The sequence below is a fragment of the Podarcis muralis genome, chromosome 1 (assembly GCF_964188315.1).
Source record: "Podarcis muralis chromosome 1, rPodMur119.hap1.1, whole genome shotgun sequence".
Taxonomy (NCBI): domain Eukaryota; kingdom Metazoa; phylum Chordata; class Lepidosauria; order Squamata; family Lacertidae; genus Podarcis; species Podarcis muralis.
The window spans coordinates 83,642,933-83,664,561 of NC_135655.1; the positions used below are offsets into that span (position 1 = coordinate 83,642,933).

The 21,629-nt window shown below is 43.9% G+C and overlaps 1 protein-coding gene across 2 annotated transcripts; it reads left to right on the forward strand.

The window, feature by feature from the left end:
• The first annotated feature begins 1,731 nt into the window (after positions 1–1,731).
• FNBP4 (formin binding protein 4) lies at positions 1,732–21,534 on the forward strand. Of its 2 annotated transcripts, XM_028740560.2 has the most exons (17): positions 1,732–1,992; positions 7,816–7,908; positions 9,372–9,508; positions 9,764–9,947; positions 10,277–10,424; positions 10,499–10,628; positions 11,227–11,568; positions 12,444–12,642; positions 13,233–13,357; positions 14,314–14,418; positions 14,996–15,129; positions 16,100–16,275; positions 17,356–17,675; positions 18,222–18,366; positions 18,462–18,718; positions 19,214–19,371; positions 20,185–21,534. In XM_028740560.2, the coding sequence occupies exons 1-17, from the start codon at positions 1,869–1,871 to the stop codon at positions 20,273–20,275; spliced, it is 2,868 nt and encodes a 955-aa protein (XP_028596393.2). In that variant the 5' UTR covers positions 1,732–1,868; the 3' UTR covers positions 20,276–21,534. The 2 variants fall into 2 exon arrangements, with proteins under 2 accessions (XP_028596393.2, XP_028596401.2); XM_028740568.2 differs by lacking the exon at positions 14,314–14,418.
• Positions 21,535–21,629: the final 95 nt, after the last annotated feature.

Genomic DNA, 21,629 nt, shown 5'->3' on the forward strand with positions numbered 1-21,629 from the left:
CATAAATCGGAGTGGGAAGGAACCTGTAGGCATTCAAACGTTGGGTTCCACCTCCCATCAGTCCCACCCTGTGTAAGTGACAGCCTCGGTAAGAATAACCCAACATCTCCAGGTCCCATCGCTGACACGTATATATATTTTAAAGGGGTGATTCTTGTCCTGTTTTGAATCGCCATTGCCCATACCATCTTCTTGTGCACTCAGTTTCACTCAAGCTTGCATGCGACGAACCCTGAAAATGAAGTTTTAACTCTTTTTGACTGTTAAGCAACGTCCGGGGCTGTAATTGTGGCCCTTTGCTAAGTCACATTATGATTTGTTTGTTTGTTTGTTTCTGATTTATTAACAATCTCTTATATGACACATTTCATATAGCATATCTCGTATAATATATACATATGTATTGTACATCTTCTTGAGTAAACATATATATAATCCGTGTAAGCAAAAATCATATACAAGTACTATTTTGTTTAAGAGCCAGTGTGGTGTATGGGTTAAGAGCGGTAGACTCGTAATCTGGGGAACCGGGTTCGCGTCTCTGCTCCTCCACATGCAGCTGCTGGGTGACCTTGGGCCAGTCACACTTCTCTGAAGTCTCTCAGCCCCACTCACCTCACAGAGTGTTTGTTGTGGGGGAGGAAGGGAAAGGAGAATGTTAGCTGCTTTGAGACTCCTTCGGGTAGTGATAAAGCGGGATATCAAATCCAAACTCCTCTTCCTCTTCTACTTACATAAATTAAACTGATTTGTATTTTTACTATCTTTTGTAGTCTTATCTATTTATTAACATGAATTAAAGAAAGAAAAAACCAGGAAAAAAAGAAAAAGGTGTAGTTTGACTTCCTATCATATCCCTCACAGTGTATATAATTATATAATGAATATACCTATCATTATTGAGTTATTCTTTATATTCCTTCTACATTCTTACAACAGTTAGTACCTTTTGTTGCTTAGTCACATTATGAGTCCCATGAGGAGTGGGTGCATCCGGGGCTGCCTTGCAAGTAGCTGCTTCTTTGGCGATCACTCGTAGCCAAGTAAGGTTGTCTTCCATAAACACAGTTTTAACAATGAGTCTGTAAGTGACTGTGGAGGCCAATTCTGGACCCACACGTCCTTACACAGAGTTGATCACGGTGTGGATTTGCCAAGCGTGCCTTCCTCCTAGCATGTTTCTCCCTTGCGTCCTGAGTTCGAGTGTCTTCAAAGCCCATGACACCTTAGATAAAGGCTGTTCTCCAACTGGAACGCTCGCAGGCAAGTGTTTCCCAATTGTTGGTGTTTATACTACATTTTTAAAGATTTGTCTTGAGACAGCCTTTAAACCTCTTTTGTTGACCACCAGCATTACGCTTTCCATTTTTAAGTTCGGATTAGAGTCATAGCTGTCAACCTTCCCGTTTTTGCGGGAAATTCCCTTATTCCAGCGCCGTTTCCCGCTGCTATCCCGGATTGTTAGATATCCCGTAGACGGTCCCCGGGACAGGTGAGGCTGCTGATCCCTTATTTTCGAGGCTGATGATCCCTTATTTTCAAATCTGAACGTTGATGACTATGATTAGAGTAGTTGCTTTGGAAGAAGGATGCCGAAGGGAAGCGCTAAGAAATGTATCAGCGGCGAGCGCGCCTGCCCTCGCTCGGGGCCCTTGTCAAGGAAACCGGCGCCGCGCCTGGCGGGAAGGGGCGGCGCTGGGCGCAGGCCCCGCCCCGGCATCCCGACACCCTTTGCGCTCCGCCCCACCCTCGGCGGACAGGCAGGCCCAGGCGCCGCTCGCTTCTCTCCGCCTCGTCCGGCCTCTTCCCTCTGCCTTCTCCGGCGGCGTCTCCTTCGCGCGGGCGGAGTGAGGCTCGGAGCAGCTCCCATGGGGAAGAAGTCGCGGGCGGCGCCAGCGGGGCGCAGGCCTATCCTCCAGCTGTCGCCGCCTGGGCCTCGCGGAGGCCGGGAAGAAGCGGCACTGGGCGATGGGGACTCGGCGTCGGAAGCGGGTGAGGGCGCAGGCAGGCAGGCCGCGCGGCCTAGGCGCTTGGCGGGGGGCTTCGTGTCCCTTCGGGGCTTCCGCTGAAAGAGATGCCTGGTCTTGTGACGCTCAATGGGGCGCTTCCCCACCGCGAGAGCACAGGGGGTTTTTTTGGGGGGGGCATTTAAGGGTTTGTTTATAAGGCCGCCTCTCAGCCCCCCTCCCACCCCCGGGGCCTTTGCCGCAGTAGTTTGGTCCCTGTGGTTGATCGTGTCACCCGGGTGTGTCCGGCTGCCCGCCTTCTGGCCCCGTTCCTTGCACTGGCGCATCGTTTCCACTGTGTCAACACCATTATCTTAGTCCTCGTTGTTTATCTTACGAGGTTCCCAAGGGCTCTTTCAAATTCTTAATCTCGGTCGCCCTTCCCACTACTGGATGACCTGGCTGTTGCTTTTGCCCATTTTGCAGACGGGAAGCCTGAGGCTGGGAGATCCTTCTTCCAGGCCTCCTAGTCAGTTTGCCTGTGTTTGTTGGTACTCGCTGTGCTTCCTCAGACCCCCCCCCCCCACTCCTTTCCCGGGCTCTGGTTCTTCGATATGTTTAGCTTAATTCTATTGTCCCTTTAATCTAGTTAGCAAAAGCTGTGTAAAGAAATAAAGCTGAAATCCTGTGTGGGCTTACTTGGGAGTTAGCATCATTGAGCACAATGGAATTAAAATTCCAGGTAAATTCCCATAGGATTGTGCTGTCTTTCTGGTCATGACCCTCTCGTTCTCCAAGGTGGTGATTGCTGTATCCTGTACACAAAATACATATATAGATGCTTCCTTTTTTTCTCTTGATCCGACCTGTGCCTGTGGGATTAGCCTACCGAACAGGAGACACAATGTTTCTGAGTTCCTGTTCAGTCTGCTGTTCTACCTAAATTGCTTGGTTCCTGTGCAACTTTAGCTTGGGCTGATGCTGCCATTTCAATAGGGATTAATGTAGTGCTCTTGTGCATAGTGGGCATATTGTGAGGAGTATTGGTGTATGATGGAGGAGGATGCAGACTCCATGTTACTCTACGACATTAGTGGGGAATCTTTGGTCCACAGGCTCAGTGGATCCTTTCAGCCAAGCCACCCACCTGCCCTACATTTGATGTCTATTACAGACAGAGCTTGGATTAAAGGAGCTTTTTCTACAATATTCCTTGCACAGGGCTGCCCAAGCACTGGCTATCAATGGATTGTCAGAGCTTGGGAAATTCTGTGCACAGGTTGTACACAATCAGCTGTGAGCCTGCCAAGCGTCATGCATAGTGCTCCACAAGACTCAATGACCAGCTAATCATCACTAAACCATGTAGGCAAAAATGGGTAATTGTGATGCCTGGTGATTGACAGGTAGACAGCCCCACCCACCTGTCAAACTTGGCCTGTGGGGGTGGGTAGGAGAGAGAATGAGCTGGACAGGTGACTGGGTGCATTTTCTTTTTGTGCTCTCCAGCAATCCTGGTACCAGTACAGTGTAGTATAGTTCATATTATGTACATCCCCTTATTCTTGGGTGTTGTCATTTTTATTTATGTAATATATATTGTATTTATATCTTGCCAACTTCCCAGGTGGCATTCCAGCCAAGCACTAACCAGACCCAGATGTGCTTTAGTATGTACCCTGTAGCTTCAGAATATGGGTGTTGTAGGCATGTATAGAAACATCAGTGTATAATTAAATCTGCATCTTTTAGCTTATTTATTTATTTGCTAAAATTTCCATTGTTATGTACCCCATTGTTATTTAGACTGCAAGCTCTTTTTGTTTCTGTTGGGGCTGTTGTTTTGTAAAGCACAATGTACACTGATTTGTGCATGCATGTACACATTTATAAGTTTTCTTACCAACCCGTCACCAGAAACACCCATGGTTGGTTACAACAATATAATCATATAGTTATTAAAACCAAGTAAAATGTTGATGGTTATAAAACATAGAACAGGAAAACCAACCAAAACAGTTTAGATTCACCAAAAGAGGAGAGTGCCGCAAAACAATATACATTTACTGTCAAAGCCTAGGTGTTTTCAGCATATGGCAGAAACTACAGTGAGAGGGAAATGTATTTGATCCCCTGTTAATAATTTTCATAATTTTAATGGTAGGTTTATTGTAGCTGTGAGAGACAGAATAACAACAGGAAAACCCCAGAAACCCAGAAGACAAAAGTCAGAGATTGATGTGCATTATAATGAGTGAAATAAGTATTTGATCCCCTATCATATCAACCAGCCAGATGTCAGGCTACCTGGTATCTTCACTGTATGTAAGGAGCTGAGATTAGAAGCACCTGCTGTAAGGGAGAGGTCTTACCTGTAATCCCAGCTTGTTACAGTACCTGTACAAAAGACACCTGTCGACAGAAGCAATCAATCCAGCAGATTCCAAAGTAGCCACCATGACCAAGACCAAAGAGCTGTCCAAGGATGTCAGGGACAAGATTGTAGACCTGCACAAGGCTGGACTGGGCTACAAGACTATTGCCAACTAGCTTGGTGAGAAGGTGACAACAGTTGGTGCAATAATTTGCAAATGGAAGAAAAACAAAATAACTGTCAGCCTCCCTCGGTTTGAGGCTCCATGCAAGATCTCATCTTGTGGAGTTGCAATGATCATGAAAACGGTGATGAAGCCACCCAGAACTACATGGGGGGAACTTGTCAATGATCTCAGGGCAGCTGGGACCATAGTCACCATGAAAACAGTTGGTAACACACTACGCCATGAAGGACTGAGATCTTGCAGAGCCCACAAGGTCCCCTTGCTCAAGACAGCACATGTTTGCCAATGCACGTCTGAATGACCCAGAGGAGAACTGGGTGAAAGTGTTGTGGTCAGATGAGACCAAAATCGAGCTCTTTGGCATCAATTCAACTCGCCATGTTTGGAGGAGGAGGAATGCTGCCTACGACCCCAAGAACACCATCCCCATCATCAAACATGGAGGGGGACATATGCCTTGGGGGTGTTTTTCTGCTAAGGGGACAGGACACCTTCACCGCATCAAAGGGACGATGGACGGGACATGTATTGTCAAATCTTGGGTTTGACGAAAATCGAAAATCTGTGAAGGGAGCTGAAGGTTTGAGTAGCTACACTACTTGAAATCTTACTGACTTGGAGAGGATCTGCAAAGAGGAGTGGGACAAAATACCTCCTGAGATGTGTGCAAACCTGGTGGCCACCTACAAGAAACGTCTGACCTCTGTAATTGCCAACAAGGGTTTTGCCACCAAGTACTAAGTCATCTTTTGCAAAGGGATCAAATAATTATTTCACTCATTATAATGCACATCAATCTCTGATTTTTGTCTTCTGGGTTTCTGGGGTTTTTCCTGTTGTTATTGTGTCTCTCACAGCTACCATAAACCTACCATTAAAATTATGAACTGGTCATTTCTTTATCAGAGGGCAAGTGGGCAAATTTAGCAGGGGATCAAATACTTTCCCCCCTCACTGTATATGACAAAAACATCTGGGAAGTAAGTTCCACAATTAGATGCTGACTCAGGGAAAGCCCTCTCCTGGGCTGCCATTCCCCACACTTCTGAGAGTAGCAGAACTTCCAAGAGAGCCCCCTTTGCCGATCTTAGTAACCAGTATAGTCTGTTGGGAAGCTGTCTTTCAAGTATTTGGAGCCTAAGCCACTTAGGGCTTTAAACAGCAATGTGAGAAGAATGTTTTGCAGCAGCAGTCCACAGAGAGTAGCTGCTATGCAAACAATGCTGGGAGGAACTGATAATATATTTTCTCAAGTGCGAAAGCCTATTTGAAAACTGTTTTAGGATTTTCCCAGGTGCATGTAAGAATGGTTTTTATTATTTATTTACTCTGTTTCATACCCTGCAATTTTTAGCCCTGAAGGCTTTTCAGGCAGCTTATAAATAAAAGCAGCAAAGAGTAAAGCAGTGGACAACTGTAAAATTCCATAAAATACATTACAGTATAAAAACAATATAGCATCACTATCCAAAAAGCTTAATAAAGAACCAGGTTTTCACTGCCTCTCTCAATGGTTTTCCTGAGGTGGGCATTCCAAATGATTGTGTTGAGCTGGAAAGGCCTTGTAAATTCTTGCTGATTTATTTGCTGTAGCCTTTCTCTGATACTGATTTTATTTATCTGTCTGTAAGGGTATTGCCAACCTAGCGGTTCGAAAGCACGTCAAAGTGCAAGTAGATAAATAGGTACCGCTCCGGCGGTAAGGTAAATGGTGTTTTCGTGTGCAGCTCTGGTTTGCCAGAAGCAGCTTAGTCATGCTGGTCACATGACACGGAAGCTGTACGCCAGCTCCCTCGGCCAATAAAGCGAGATGAGCGCCGCAACCCCACAGTCGGTCACGACTGGACCTAATGGTCAGGGGTCCCTTTACTTTACCTTTTTTTAAGGGTATTTATAAACTAGTAACTCATATGGGCGCACAACCCTAGAGTCTGTCAAGACTGGCCCGTACGGGGAGGGATACCTTTACCTTTACCTTTAACTCATAAGAAAAATGTCAAGTTGATTGTGTTACAGGCTGTCCCCAGCTCATGGGGTCCAGGAGGAAGGACGTGCTGTTTTGTAGGGTGGTGGTAAGGGGATGACTTAGAGATGAATAGAATCAGATGAGTGATTTTGTGCTGTAGTAGCACATTTAAGGTCAGGCACAATAATTAAAACAGTGTGGAATTTGTGTCTTCTCACTTGTAACAGCACAGGAATTACCCAGGTGGAATGTCTTAACACTCAGGCAACCACATTCTACATAGCATTCAGTAACAATGATTACTCTAACTGGGGGCAAAGATTGTGCTTTCCCACAACAAAGTGTTATGACGCACGTGCTATGAAAATCAGAGAAGGTGACTAGATGTCATGCAGCTGTTTATATATTTCACAGTAAAATGAATCTTCTGGCAAGTTGCTAAGAAATTATTAGAATGGTGTAAAGATGCCTCTACCAAAAATGATGTTATGATTGTAATTGGCCAAAACTGAAGATATAGTTAGTTTTGCTCTTTCTAGCAGCATGCTGCTGTTTCTAAAACTGATTAAAAACAATAAAAAGCTAATTAGCATAGGGACTTGTGCCCTAAATAGAGAGTTTCCCTATATCTATATCTCATTCCAGTGTGTTTTAAGTATTTCCCCCCCATCCCCTGGGATTGCTACTTAAATATGTATGCTGATTAAATTATATACCGTTTTAGTCTCTTTAAGTGTTGCTTTTGTTTTTGTTATGGTAGAATTTTTGCTATTTCTTCAAATTATGGCAAATATCTAATGGTGTTGTATTTACTGTCATATGTTTCTGCTGTAGAACTGAATTTTTGAACTTGTGTTACCTTTGTTTTAGTTATTGTAATTTTGTATTTAATGCTTATTTTACCAATTTAATGCTGTTAGCCACTTTTAGGGGTTTGTTTTGAATTGAAAAATACAAGTGGGGACCCACAGCAACTAGTGTAGTGCTTTATTCAGTTCAATAAACAAATTACTGGTTTAAAGCTTTTTAAATTAGTTAATGGATTTGTAGGAGGAACTTTAATTGCTGGACCTGTGAGTTAAAAGTAGGTGTTCATTTTGGGAGCTTTTTTGATTCACAAATGTTATAGTAATAGAAAATTAAAAATAAAGTGTTAAGAATGGCCTTTCTAAGAATGGTTGTATTCAAATGATCATAGCTTAATTTAGTGAGCTGAGATATGAAGAAAGCTTCTGCCCACTCATGTGACCCTTTTTCTCCTCTCTTCATGGTATGAGCAAACCAAGAAGGCATCAACTATAGTTTCCAATTTCATCTATTTCTTTGCATTTGATTTTTCCAGATGAATTTGAAGTGACTGAAGAGGCTCCAAGGACAGCCCCAAACCCGCCTCAAGCTAGCATGCCTCTTGGGCCTGTAGCTGTCAAACCAACAGGTAGCACCTTTCTCAATTTCCCTTTTAGTACTAACTTAATCTGCAGTTACAAAGGTCAAGTTATTGGTATACAGTGGATGTGTACCAATCTTAAGAACAGTATGAAAGCAACAAACAAATCCTTGTGAGAGAAGGATGCTGTCATGGACTGGCTGGATGCAGAGGAGTAGTCAGAGGCACCAGCTGGGGAACCCCCAAGGGAAGAAGGCTCAGAGCCTTCTTGGTGGTGGAACGATGACGAGTGGTCCGAGGGAGAAGAGGGAGCAAACTAAGAGGAGGAGGTGTCGGAAGATGAAGAGGCAGCAGGGTTTAGTGAGCAGGAAGAGGCTGTGGCAGAGTGAAGTTCAGGCTCAGATAGGAGAGGAGGGGGACCAGGAGATAGAGATGAGGCAGGCTGCTGAAGAATGCAGGCAGTTTCCCCTGCCTGCTGCAAGCAGCTCCCTTTCCCCTTGGTCTCCCAGAACATGCAGAGAAATTAAGAGAGCACAGCAACGAGAGACAAGATGATGAAGCTTTAGGCTGCTGGGGAAGGAAGTTGGGGGGAACCTTAGAGAGTGGTGGGAAGACAGATCCTCAATCCTTGCAACTGCTTCATTGAGGCAAGACCTACTGGGAAGGGTAGCTGTGACCACCAGGACTGAACTGTTTTGTTTCTTTGAATAGAGTTGACTTCACTGACACCATTTGCTATATTCATGGACATCATTTGCTATATTGTTTTATTGTTGACCTCTGCCTGACTCCAGCTCCTGACAGATGCCTTTAGTGTTGTTTATTAACAGACGTTTTGTCTTGTGTTTTACTTTAGAAATACCAGGGGTACTTTACTGTGGCTTGTTGCTCATTTTTAGAGGGGGCTGATTGGATTTAGAGATTATAGAAGGTTGTAAACATTAAGAATTTTGGCCTCAGTGCCATCTTTAATATGAAAAAAACCCCTCAGTCTATTTATGTTTGACTGAACTTGTCTTTTCAGGACTATGGGACTACTGCCTGCTTTTTCAGATTTTTCCATGCAACCATTCCTTGAAAATTAGGGCAGATGAGCTGTTTATTCTTACACGAAAAACTTGGAAAGCATCTTTCCAGTGTTTATTTCACATACTAGTGATAAAGCAAAGACAACAGGACTGTCTTTTGTGGATAAAAAAGAATTTTGACATTAGTGCAAGGCACTCTGATGTCTCTGACAGATAATTTATTCTGTGCAGTGAGGTGAGACTTGGGTAAGCAACACTAGTGCCAGTGTCTGGAAGACTGGTTGTATCCAACATTGCTGTTCCAGTAGCACAGCTGACTGCCATTTGCACAATGAAACTTTCTCCTCCTATCCCCTGCACCCCCTGGACATCCTCAAAAACTGGAGGACTCTCTGGAGCAAATTTTCAGGGCTTCTTGGCCTTTTGGCTAAGATCAAGTGTCGGTTATTTGGTCACATTGGTCACATTGACTTTCTGTTCTAGGTGGCTTATGTTTACTTGGCGCTTATGAAGACAGCGATGAAGAAGACAGTGAGATGTCTGAGAAACCAGCACAGACTACAGATGCAAATGGCAATAATTCAACAGACATTGACAGTACCCTGGCCAACTTCCTAGCGGTTAGTAGGAATTGTGTTTTGGTTCATTAAGTAATTAATCCTGTTGTTTCAACTTGGGTAGAACATACAGATATTCACAGCAATACATTACAGTTTTCATGAAAAGGTGTACAACCTTAGACTGATGGATAGACGTTTTAAATCTTTGATGTATGGGTTGACAATTTCTCTTTCTACGTTATTACCAAATATTTAAATGCTCTTAATTTTTTGAGTCAAATGATGTCCTGTTTTATCTTATTTGTATTTTTAAAGGAAATAGATGCAATTACAGCACCTTCACAGCCTGCTGAGAACACTGTTCCCTCCACTGCTCCACCTCCAACTCCTCCACGCCCAGAACCCAAGGAGTCTGCTTCCAGTCTACTTTTGGCAACTGCAAATGGAACAGACCAGGTGGCTGAGTGGCAATATGACACTCAGTGCTCCCTGTCAGGAGGTGAGTTCCATGTAATAGCTTGTGCTACTACACAATCTTGTATTCTAGAGGCATTGCAAAGGTTGATAATCCATGAATTACCATGTCTTTTCTAACCGAAAGCAATTTGGTTGTGGTGTGAAGATGAAAGTTGGGAGCCTTTTCTGGCTAATCTGCCCAGGTCTATGCCTTCAAAGGATTATTAAAGGCAGCTGGTGAATGTTGGGTGGGATAACAATTGAGAGTGATGAGAGAGGATATAATTGCAATCTTCTCTAGGTATATAGAGCAAAGCTGAGGATACTCAGATTGGAGAGGATGCTCACTGAAGTCTTGCTTTCTTCCTATAGTTGGAGTGGAGATGGGAGACTGGCAAGAAGTTTGGGATGAAAACACAGGCTGCTATTATTACTGGAATACTCAGACTAATGAGGTTACCTGGGAGCTGCCCCAGTACCTTGCAACACAAGTTCAGGGCATCCAGCATTACCAGCCCAGGTAAGAATGGCATGGAAGAGGAGAGTGAATTGGTGCTTCTTGAGTTTCCCTTCCTGAATTTGCTTTTCTCTTAGTTCTGTGACAGATGCTGAAGAAAACTGCCAAGTGGTTGCAGACCTAAGCTCCCAGGGAAAAGGTGGTGGTGCTACAGCTGCTAGCAGTGCTGGACGTAGGGCAACTCTTGTGAAGCGTGAATTGAAGAAGGTTAGTATTTGCCTGACTGGCTTGAAATAGTTGTTTTTTAATGGAAATTTAAGAGAAGAAAAAAACAGCAACCCCACTTTTCTCTATTTGTTTTGCACTGTGTAGGCATCTGATTTATTTTTCCAGATGGCAAGATAGCAAGAATGAACTGCATGCACTTTAGAGCAAGAACTCCCGTGCAGAGCATGTTCACAGCATAAGTCATATTATCAGGGTTTTATAAATAAATTATAGACAGATCTGTCTTGTTGCATATGGATAATTCAAGAGAGTCATAAAAGGATGGGAGGGATTGGATAGCTCAGTGGAAGAGCACAGCGTTTGCATGTATAAGTTCCTCGATTAGTTTCTGGCATTACTGTTTAAAAGGATTTCAATTACTAAGTCTGAAAAATAGGACTTTTATGCTCTGAGCAATTCTCATCATCTCATTGGAAGCTCTGATTCCAGGGCCTTTGTCAAATGCTGGGCACACACACTAGCAAACTTTGCAGAATGAGAACTAGAAACTTGTTTTTCTTTAAGTAGGTTATTTGTGTTCTCTGTGACTGACTGCAGGAAGCTAATGATTTGGTGCAAAATCATATTGCCTTCACAGGAAGTGAATGAAGGTATTCAGGCCCTTTCAAGTAATGAAGAAGAGAAAAAGGGAGTGGCTGCATCACTGCTGGCTCCACTACTTCCTGAGGTGGTGAAGGAGGAAGAGGAGCGCTGGAGGCGGAAGGTTATCTGTAAGGAGGAGGTGGATCCATTGGTGGAAGATGATGTGGCACCAGAGCAAGTAGCAACTGTTGCTGATCAGCAGCTGGAAGGCAGCCGAGATATTGGGGAAGACCCTTCTCAGGAGGACCTGTGTAGTGTGGTGCAATCAGGGGAGAGTGCAGAAGAGGAAGAGGAGCAGGATACTCTTGAGCTAGAGATGGTATTGGAGAGGAAGAAGGTAAGTCATTTGCAGTGAAGTTGTGGGAACTCTTCTATGAGCCATTTGCTTCTCACTGCTGTCGATTTGATAAATGGTCCACCACTGAAACTTCACTGAGGGCTATGCAGGATTTTTTTAAACAAATCAATGAAATGATGCAGAAATTTTGAGAACAGCAGGGGGCAAGGCATTTCCTTCAGTCCTCGTTATGTTGCAAACAACAGTCATTAGCTGTCTTAAGGAGGTGTTGTTTTTTCTAGTCACAAAGTACTGAACTGTGGTTTGAGTAGTGTAACACTTTGAGAAGACTTTTTTTATATTGTGTTTCCCCCCCACTCTTTCTAAGGTTGTGTCTGGCCTGCCATTGGTCTTTAATTTTGATTGATCGATTGCAGGTATATACCACCTTTCTGCCAAAGCATCCAAAGAAGTTTATAGTTTTAAAATACTTAAACAAATGAATTATATAAAATGTAAAGTTGGTCCTGTGGTGGGGAGTGGACAGCTTGACTGGAGTAGGCCCTGATCCTATCTTTGCTTGCCTGCCTCCTCATCTTGATTCTTCCTTTTCAATATATGACAGTTTAAGAAGGGTGCACAAGTAGCAATCCTACACCTGCAACCTCTTAAAACTATACAAGCAGCCTGAGTTTGTCTCTAAGCAGGTGCAAGCGAAACCTTTGTATTTAACAGCATAACTTCATGAAAAAGATAAATGTCTTATTTTTCTGCAATGTTGAAGCCTACTGCCTCTGAAGTAATCTCTCTCCAGAAAAGTTGTACTAGCTGTGTAAAATAAAAGGGGGAGAATGGACATGTAGACAAATGCAGAGGAATAGGAAGAGAAACAAATAAGTTGTTCCCCAGCACTGAAATAATGTTTTGCCTTATAGGCAGAGCTACGTGCTTTAGAAGAAGGTGATGGGAGTATTTCGGGTTCCAGTCCACTTTCTGATGGAAGTCAGTCAGAGTTAGCACGGCGGTTGCTACCCAAGCAAGGAAAATGGAAGCTCTTTGGGGTTGCCAGCCCAGAATCCACCAGCCGAGGGTCTAGCAAGACAGGTCAAGAGAGTCCTGAACCTGGACAAGCAGGTAAGAGTCTCCTGCTTAGGACCCTTTTTGGCTCTTCAGTTATATCTAGTGCTACTAAGGAGGGAAACTATTGGTGGAATTTAGCATTGCACTATTATGAACATTCTTTCTGTGCAACCATTTCAGCTTGTCAGATGGAACAATCCCTCCTCTCCTCCCCCTGTGTGCTGTTTTGCACATTCTCCAGACCTCCGCCCCTAAGCCAATTTGAGGAGACAGGGGAGAGGGGGAAGCCTCGTTGCACAAGCAGAAACCCTTGCCCAGAGCTTCTGCTGATGGGCTCCTTAGGTGAATCCCACCCTTAAGTTTTTAAAGTGGGTATTAGGTGTGTCTCCCCAAGATTGAGGTAGGAAGATACTGGTCACGCCAATAATTCCAATCCAGTGTCTGAAATGGTCTCCTCTTGTGTTAAAGAAAAACATAGTACCACATAGCAGGTTGAAAAGGCAGGATTCTCCTCCCCACCCTTCCCCAAGTAAGTTGCCTATCATTCTTACCTATGCCAGTCCATTGTAAAAGGGAAGATATACTGGTCACTAAATGGAGAATGACTTACAAACACTCCCCACCCCCTCTTGTTTTCTGTTCAGCGGTGAAAGAAGAACCAGAAGTGGCTGAGCAGAACTCGGACAATGAGCCAGACACAGAGGAATTGCAAGACAAAGTGAAAACACAAGGGACTTTCAAAGCAGAAGATGAGGAGCAGGACTTAAAGGTATGTGGGTTTATGGTTCTGCTGTGAAACCTAAGCAATATTACCTGAGGCAGTTCACACAATTCCAAATGTCTTCAAATTGAGTTGGCTTTTTTCTCCTTTTTACTTTACCTTTTCTTCAGTCAGTTGAAATTGCCACACATGATTTCCATGGCATGATTAGGTGCTGCTGTACTGATTGGAGATACCTAAAGTATGCAATTGATTATTGACTGTCTGGAATCTGAGCACACAATGAATGTGTACACATGAAGTTTATAGTTCAACTCAGTTTGAAACTGCCACCCTTCTTGTGGGTTATATTGGCCTTTAGATCCCTATCAGTACTTAACCTTGGCTAGGAGACTTCAAAGCTGTGTAGCTTTATTGTGCAGAGTAGTTTTGAAATTCTTCTAGGTTATTGTTCCGTAGGGGTGCTTCTGATACTGCTTTTTAGTGACGTGTGTCAGGTATTAGTAGCAAATAATGTATTTCTTGATGGGAATTAGGAAGGTGTGGCACTTAAATGCAGTTGTTAATGTCTGTCAGAAATACTTAGTTGGAAATAGCATTCAGCCATTATGTTCTTTGTGTGTTCCCTGTACCCATTATCCCTGTATTAAGTGTTGCTGTTTAGAAGATATTGGCACTGGGAAATGGGACAGTCTCTTCTTGTGTGAGAATAAATTGAAAATAGTTGCATTAGCCATATGGATTATCCATGTGTAACACTCGAGTTAAAAGTAGAGAAAATATTAGATAGCCTCAACGTATTCCTGCAAAATGGCTGCTAATGCTGTGGGCAGAGCATACTTTCAGAATTTGGCACAATTTTTTGCCAATTGTAAGTTACTGGTCAGGTCACACCTCTTTTTGTTAAAACAGATGGTGTCTTGTACACTTCAGCATTGCAATTGCCTTGTGCATTGTGACTAGCACAAAATTATTGACCCCCTTGCTTGCTTTACTTCTGGCAGTTTCAGATTGGAGAGCTGGCCAACATGTTGATAAGCAAGCTGGAGTTCTTGGGCATCAGTAGACAATCCATCTCTAACTTCCACATGCTACTGTTGCAGACTGAGGTAACGGAAGTTTACCTTTTATTGAAAATTAATCATAGGGAGCCAAACAACTGGCAGCATTGCAGTGTGATAGGAATCTAGGAAGTTTTAAGTATTATGGCATGGATAACAGGCTTCCTCTCCCTCGTTCCTTCCCGCTCCCTCCCCCTTGGCCCTCAAGCAGAATGCTTTAGTCCAGTAACGTATCGAAGGTTTTCTTGATCTATATGTAGTTCTCATCATGTTCTCTGTCATTAGTGCTGATTCTTGTATTAGTGCTACTAACATTGGGTGAGATTCATGTAACCAGTCTGATTTTTCCTTGTGCAACTGGGCTTCCCAGCCCTCCCCCTTGCATGCCCCCTGTGCCCTCCAAAATTGGCACAGGGGGGTCAGTAGAACCCAAAGAACAGCATATATTTTGTTAGGAGAGGAGGAGATGGTTCTATCTGGCAAGCTGTCATGTGTGTGCAAACACAACAACTGACATTGAATACCACCCACTGTGTAGAACTGCAAAGTTAAGTGGAAAGTGATGTGCATGAGACCAATTGTCTCTACAGGTTTTTCATGATTTTTCCTTGCCTGCTTGGTATAGACCCGTATTGCAGACTGGCGGGAAGGAGCTCTCCAAGGAAACTACCTCAAACGCAAATTGCAAGATGCAGCTGAACAGCTAAAACAGTATGAAATAAACGCCGCCCCTAAAGGCTGGTCCTGCCACTGGGACAGGTACGCACTCTTCTCCCCTTTTCACCTTTCACCTTTGACATCTCAGACATGATTTGTGACCATCACCACCTGCCGACGTGCCGTCATCTGTCTGGAGACTGAGAGCAGCTGCACTTAGCGGTGCTGAGCGGGCAGAGAGCCTCTGGCACATACAGAGTTTCAGCCAGCCACAAAAATTGGAGAAATATAAAGTCTGTGTTAAGTGTGTTGAAATGGATTTGATTCCGCGATTGGACAGAGCTGGTGTTTACTCTTGAGTGTAAATGCGCTAAGGAGGGCGGGCTTGGGGGGTCGCGCATGCGAGAGCTCTGTGCACATTGCAGGATCTCAGGAACTCCGCTCCCAAGTAACGCCTGTGTCCTTATGGAAAGCTCCCTCACTGAGGATCTCAACGAAGAACAAGATAACTGTCTCCTGCCAGCAGGTCAGACCAAACTATTTCTTCTTATATTTGGCTTTCTTGATTCTTTTTGTTTATTTGAAATCTTTGCTCTTTTGTTTTTCAGCTCCCAGATCCTCTCCCTCTCAGTAGCAATTCACTATGTCTGACACCAAGAGTATCATAAATGTGACTGCAGCAGTCCATGGGGGAGCAGCCATCTTTCATAAATTGGGCTGTTTCTCTTTTTGCTATTCTGGAAGGAAATGAATCCTGAGACTACCTAAAAAGTCTATTTCCTAATGCATCCTTGAACCTTTAATTGCACACCAGCCACAAGCTGCTTCAATAACCCTCTACTTTTAGAGTGGAGGGTCAGGGCTGTGATCACAGAGCCAGCAGCGCAAACAGTTTGGAGTAAGCCCATCTTGCAAATCCTTCCTCAAAGCTGTTTGTTGCCTTTGTGAACAGCAGTCCTACTGTAAGAGGTTCTTCCTGTGAGAGCACTCCGCTGTCGCGGGAGAGGACTATTATCATTGTGTCAGTGCAGGGGCGAGAGCATAAAACCTTGTTTTCTTTCTTGTGATTTAGGGATCATAGACGCTATTTCTATGTTAACGAACAATCAGGCGAATCCCAATGGGAGTTCCCAGATGGGGAGGAGGAAGAGGAGGGGCAAATCCTAGAGAATAAAATGGAAGCTCTTCCTAAACAAGGACTAAAGGAGAAAATGGAGTCTGGTGCAGAATCATCTGATAATACTACAGGTACTGGACCTTGAGGGTTTGCTAAAAGAAAGTTAACCCAATTTGGAATAATGTTTTTAAGAAAGTAGTCTTCTTGTTATTACTTCTCGTAAGTATATTCAATGACTAAAGGCTGTTGCTCATAAATCCTTTGTATTGCAGTATTCAGCCAGGTGGAGATGAACTGAAATTACCGTATTTTTCGCCCTATAGGACGCACTTTTTCCCCTCCAAAAATGAAGGGGAAATGTGTGTTCGTCCTATGGGGCGAATGCAGGCTTTCGCTGAAGCCTGGGGAGCGAGAGGGATCGGTGCGCACCAACCCCTCACACTCTCCAGGCTTCGCACACCTCCGCAAGCAGCGGGAGCCCAGCATTGGGCTCCCGCTGCTTGCGGAGAGTTGCCTGCATGATGAAGCCTGCGCGCGCTCAGCTCAGCGCGTCCAGGCTTCGCGGACCTCTCAGCAAGCAGCGGGAGCCAGCGCTGGGCTCCCACGGCTTGCAGAGAGCTGCCTGTTTGGGGGCTTCCCCAAACAGCTCGAGCTTCCCCCGACCCAGCCCCACGCCGGGGGGGGGGATAATTCCCCCCCCTTTATTTCCCCCCCAAAAAACTAGGTGCGCCTTATGGGACGGTGCGTCCTATAGGGCGAAAAATACGGTAGTGCATTAGTGCAGGATGGGCAACCTGCTGGCCTCCATGTGTTGAGTGCCCATCAGCCACAGCTAACAAGCCCTGTGGTCCTGTGTTTAGCAATATCCATAGTGCCACAAGTTCCTCACACTCATCTTTACCCAACTTTAGAGATATCTCTGTCAATTGTTATGCATGTGGTTCATATAGCATACCCCCATCCCATATTGACATGGGAAGTATAATTTCTTTCTGCTTGTATTGTTTTTCCATTTTGTTTTTTAAAATTGGGGGCTGGTTAGTGGGATCATTATAATACTTTCCCAATGAAGTTTTTCTTCTCTGAAAAGAAGCAGCATAACAGTGGAAGGAAAGTTTTAAGATGGGTGGGTAGTTCTTGCAGGTATGGGATAATAAAAAAACACCTACATGGTGTTCTTTCTTTCTTTCTTTCTTTCTTTTCGTTTTTAGGGTCTCTTCTTAAAGAGCCTCTTTCTAGTCAAACTGCAGCTACCTCTCTTGTGCCTCTCAGTCCATTTTGGACTGTGCTCCAGCCCTCTGTCCCTGTACTTCAGCCCCCTTTACCTTTGGAAATGCCACCACCACCACCACCCCCTCCAGAGTCACCCCCTCCCCCCCCACCACCACCACCCCCTCCCCCACCAGGGGAAGATGGGGAAATACAGGAAGTAGAGATGGAGGACGATGGAGATGAGGAACCACCAGCACCAGGAACAGAGGAAGATGCTGTACTGAAACCTCTTCTCCGACCAGCAGTTGCCAACAGCCAAGTAAGTTAGTGCATTTGGACCCTCTAGCAGTTCTATAAAAGCTAATATCAGGCATGGATTGTATGCAGCTTTGACCTGTGAATCTTCTGCATTCTTGCATTTTATATTGTAAAAGATTATATTGCCCTCTTTGCTGCCTGTAGCATAAACTTTCTACTACAATCTTCTATAGCAGTCAGTAAATGAAAAGTAGTTTGTTTCTGCCATTCAAGTTTTGTGCCAAATCCCTTGTAAAACGTGTGTCAGAAAACGGATTTGTGTGACCCATATACAATATGGAAATACATGCTGTGATAGTGATGTTGCAAAGTGAGAAGCCAACAGAATGATTTCAGATAGAGGAAATGAATGTTGCTTTTTCACAAGAACTAAAATTGCCCGTCAGATAATCTGCAGTGATTTGATTTGTTAGTGTAAAAGCTCCTACACATCCAAGACAATTTCCCTGAAACTACATGGAATTTTATAAGAAAAGACATGCATGTTCCAAAAATGTACAGAGACTATTTAAAAGAACCAAACTAATTGACATCTGTCTGCTTCTAGGCCAACTCCGAGGCCAACGTATCTGCACCTCTCTCCACTAAATCTCTTAAGAGAAAAGCTTCCGAAATTAGTGCTGGACTGGTGCAACGAGCAGCAACCATTGGAAGCTGTCCAGTGCTTTACGGGCAGTCAGTCATAGGTGTTGGTGAGTAACATCCACATCCTTCTGCTTAGCTGCTTGATATCCCTGGAAAAGTGTTTTGGAAATAATTCCCATTCCCCCCCCCTTTGTGTATACAGGCCCTCAGACCCCAGGGGTGAGTTTGCAACAGAGTTTCCTTGGAGTAACACAGCCGGCACTCATGAACTATTCTGAGTGTAGTGTGCCTGTTGGTCTTTCTGCCAGCACCACACAGCCAGTTCCTACACAAGGAGCCGCTCCTGCCACTAGCACTACAGAACAGCTGTCGCCACCTCCACCACCTCCTCCACTGTCTCCACCGCCACCCAAAACACTACCTCCAGAGAAGTCAAAGAAGCTTAGGAGAGCTGGCAAGGTGAGTACTTAAGTTTGTACTTCCTGTCGTTGTACATGCCAAAAATTGGACATATAGGTTGAAATGTGTATTATTTTACTCTGCTAGACTTTAGAACTGATACATCTAGTATGACAATAGGTACGGAATGAGTAACTTGGCAGCTTCAAAACTGGAAGCTGTTGGGATTTCAGAAACACATTAGAGAAGGAGGTGCTCTTTTTAGGTCTTTGAGTCCACCAACTCCCCTGAGGCCTAATCACCTTAGAGATACCAAGCTGCTTCTGTTTGTTTTCTTGTTTGGGGGCCATTGTGGCTTTTGTGCTGGGATGTGTGCTCTGCTAGCCAGAACACTTTTTATGATCTACTCTAATGTGAGATTAAGCAAAAAGAATGGGTAAAATCATTGTTTTCCTTCCTGTCTTGCCTACCTTATCCCTAACGAGAGTGAGAATGAAGAGTTCATGGAGGCCTAACTCTAGTCATCAGGGTAATATGCTAAATATTTCCCCGCAGAGAAAAAAAACCAAGACGAAGATGCCCTCTCTTGTAAAGAAGTGGCAGAGCATTCAGCGGGAACTGGATGAGGAAGAAAACTCCAGCTCAAGTGATGAGGATCGGGACGTGATCTCACAGAAGAGAATTGAGGAATGGAAACAGCAGCAGTTAATCAGGTATGAGAGAGACAGTAAGATACGGTTTGATAGCACCCCACTCCTTGCATCGCCCAGTGTGATTTGCTTTAGGTAAATGATTCCAGATTTCTGTGCAGTGTGAACTGTCAGCCCATGGTTGTTGGTTTAAGTGACTTGTGCCACTGCAGGGTTTAGGTTGGTCTAATTATAGCTGTTCCTTTTTAAAGGAAGATTGGAGAGTCTTGTCATGTTTTCAGGGGCATTGGGCAAAATTGAAGATGGGGAATGTAACACATGCAGAACAGAAGTGGATATGGGGGTTTCAGTAGGCATCTTGTAGGCCTAATTTCCAGAAGTCACAGCACAACCTTGGGGGAAACCTTGTATGTGAGGCAGAAGAGAAAGAAATGTTATGTACTTGCAGCTAAAAAAAGAAATGGATTTAATGTGCTATATCATACTATGCATTGATATAATAGTGAATGTGGGTGGTATGTAACACATCCCATCATTGCAAGCATTTATGTTTGCGCAACAGAACTCCCTTCTTCCTCCCCCCATGTGCCTGCTAAATCTGTTCTAGGGTTCACTCAACCCTCCAGAAAGATTTGGGGAGGACAGGGACAGGGGAGGAGAGAAGGAAACATTTCCATTGTACAAGCATAAATCTTTGCACTGGCAGGACATGCTAGTTGGATACATGCTTTGTAAGTAGGTATTGCGTAAACATGAAAGCAGGTTCTTTGGGGGATTGGTTGCCTTCACAAATGGGCACAGTCTGGAAAATATCAGAAATCTTGATTTCTTTAGTTCTATTGCTGACTGGCAATCCTAATGTTTTGTTCTTCACAGTGGTATGGCAGAGAGAAATGCAAATTTTGAGGCTTTGCCTGATGACTGGCGATCTCGACTCAAGAGGCGGAAAGCTACTTCAAGCACATGAGTCAACTTCGTTGTTATTTTGTTTTTTAACCACACATGTACAGTTCAGAAACTTTTACTGTTGGATAAATGTAACTTTTTGAGGATACATATTTTTCAGTTGAACGACCTGACAGAGAAATTGCGTGGACTTGTGAATCCTTTTAGAGGTGTATTTGGCAAATAGGCTTATGAAATAATGAATAGGCTTGACCACTCCTGTCTTAAACTCCTCCTAATCCCAGTTCACACAAAGGTGGAATACCATCATGTCCAGTTCCTGGGTAGAGCTGGTACCAGAATTAATGCACTTTGTGGAGTTGGAAATGGAACCTGCCATTTTGACTCTTCCTTGCTAAGCCCAAAAGTGTTCTTCCACTTCCTGGAAATATTTCTACAAGATGATGACCATTTGCAATTGGGTGTTACAGAACATGCAAATTAAAGATGCACATTCTTTTCACAACAGACACAGTTCTGCATGATTTGAACCCCTTGTTCCATTCCTAATGTTTGCCAGGACCTTGGTTTTGGTAGCATTGCTCTTCTTGCTAGATTTCATAGAATCAGTTCTTGTTTCTGTCCTAGAACCTGTATCAGACTAGCTATTTTCCCTGTAATGTTACCCTAGAATATACTTTTGGTGCTGTAACATTCTAATAGTTTCATTGGTGTGGCTATAGTGAGGTGGGACAGAAAGCAATTTTCAGCTTCCTCCACTGAGCACTTGAGCACTGACTGGTGGGTTGTTCCTAATGCCTTCATTGGTGGGCAAAGAGAGGTAGGGGTAGCTGGCTCAGCACTTAAGTCAGCACGAGCCAGTCAGCAGCTGTGTGCCTGCACATTGCTGCATCAGCTGCTCCTGTCTCTGAATGCTCACTGGTGAACGCATGGGGTGGATATGGTCTTCCTTGCTCACTATCCAGCACTGTTCCCCATCTCAGTAGCTGCTGCTTGGTGGATGTGTACTAGAAGCCATTAGCAGTGAGGAGAGGGAAAATTAGCATTTCTCTGTTACTTTGTTCTGAGCCCCTCTTGTCAGGTTCCAGCAAAAGTAGGGTCTTTGTCTACATTTAAAGCCAGGCTGAATATTTATCCAACCTGTCAATGTATTGCGTCTTTTCCCTTGTTTACTTTTTTAAAAACGGAATCAAGTGGTATTGATTTTCTGTAAATGAAAGAAAAGGCAGTTTATGGTTGAACGCTGTTTGTATTTCTCCAGTTTCTGGCTTTGTAAATTTGTACATATACATTAATAAAATCACTTTTTATACTTCAGAACCTTCCTTATTTTTCTTTGACTTTATTGGCAGTATTAATTGTAAAGTTCAATGACATATGCTTGGGAATGTGATGTTTTTACCACAGAGGTGGTT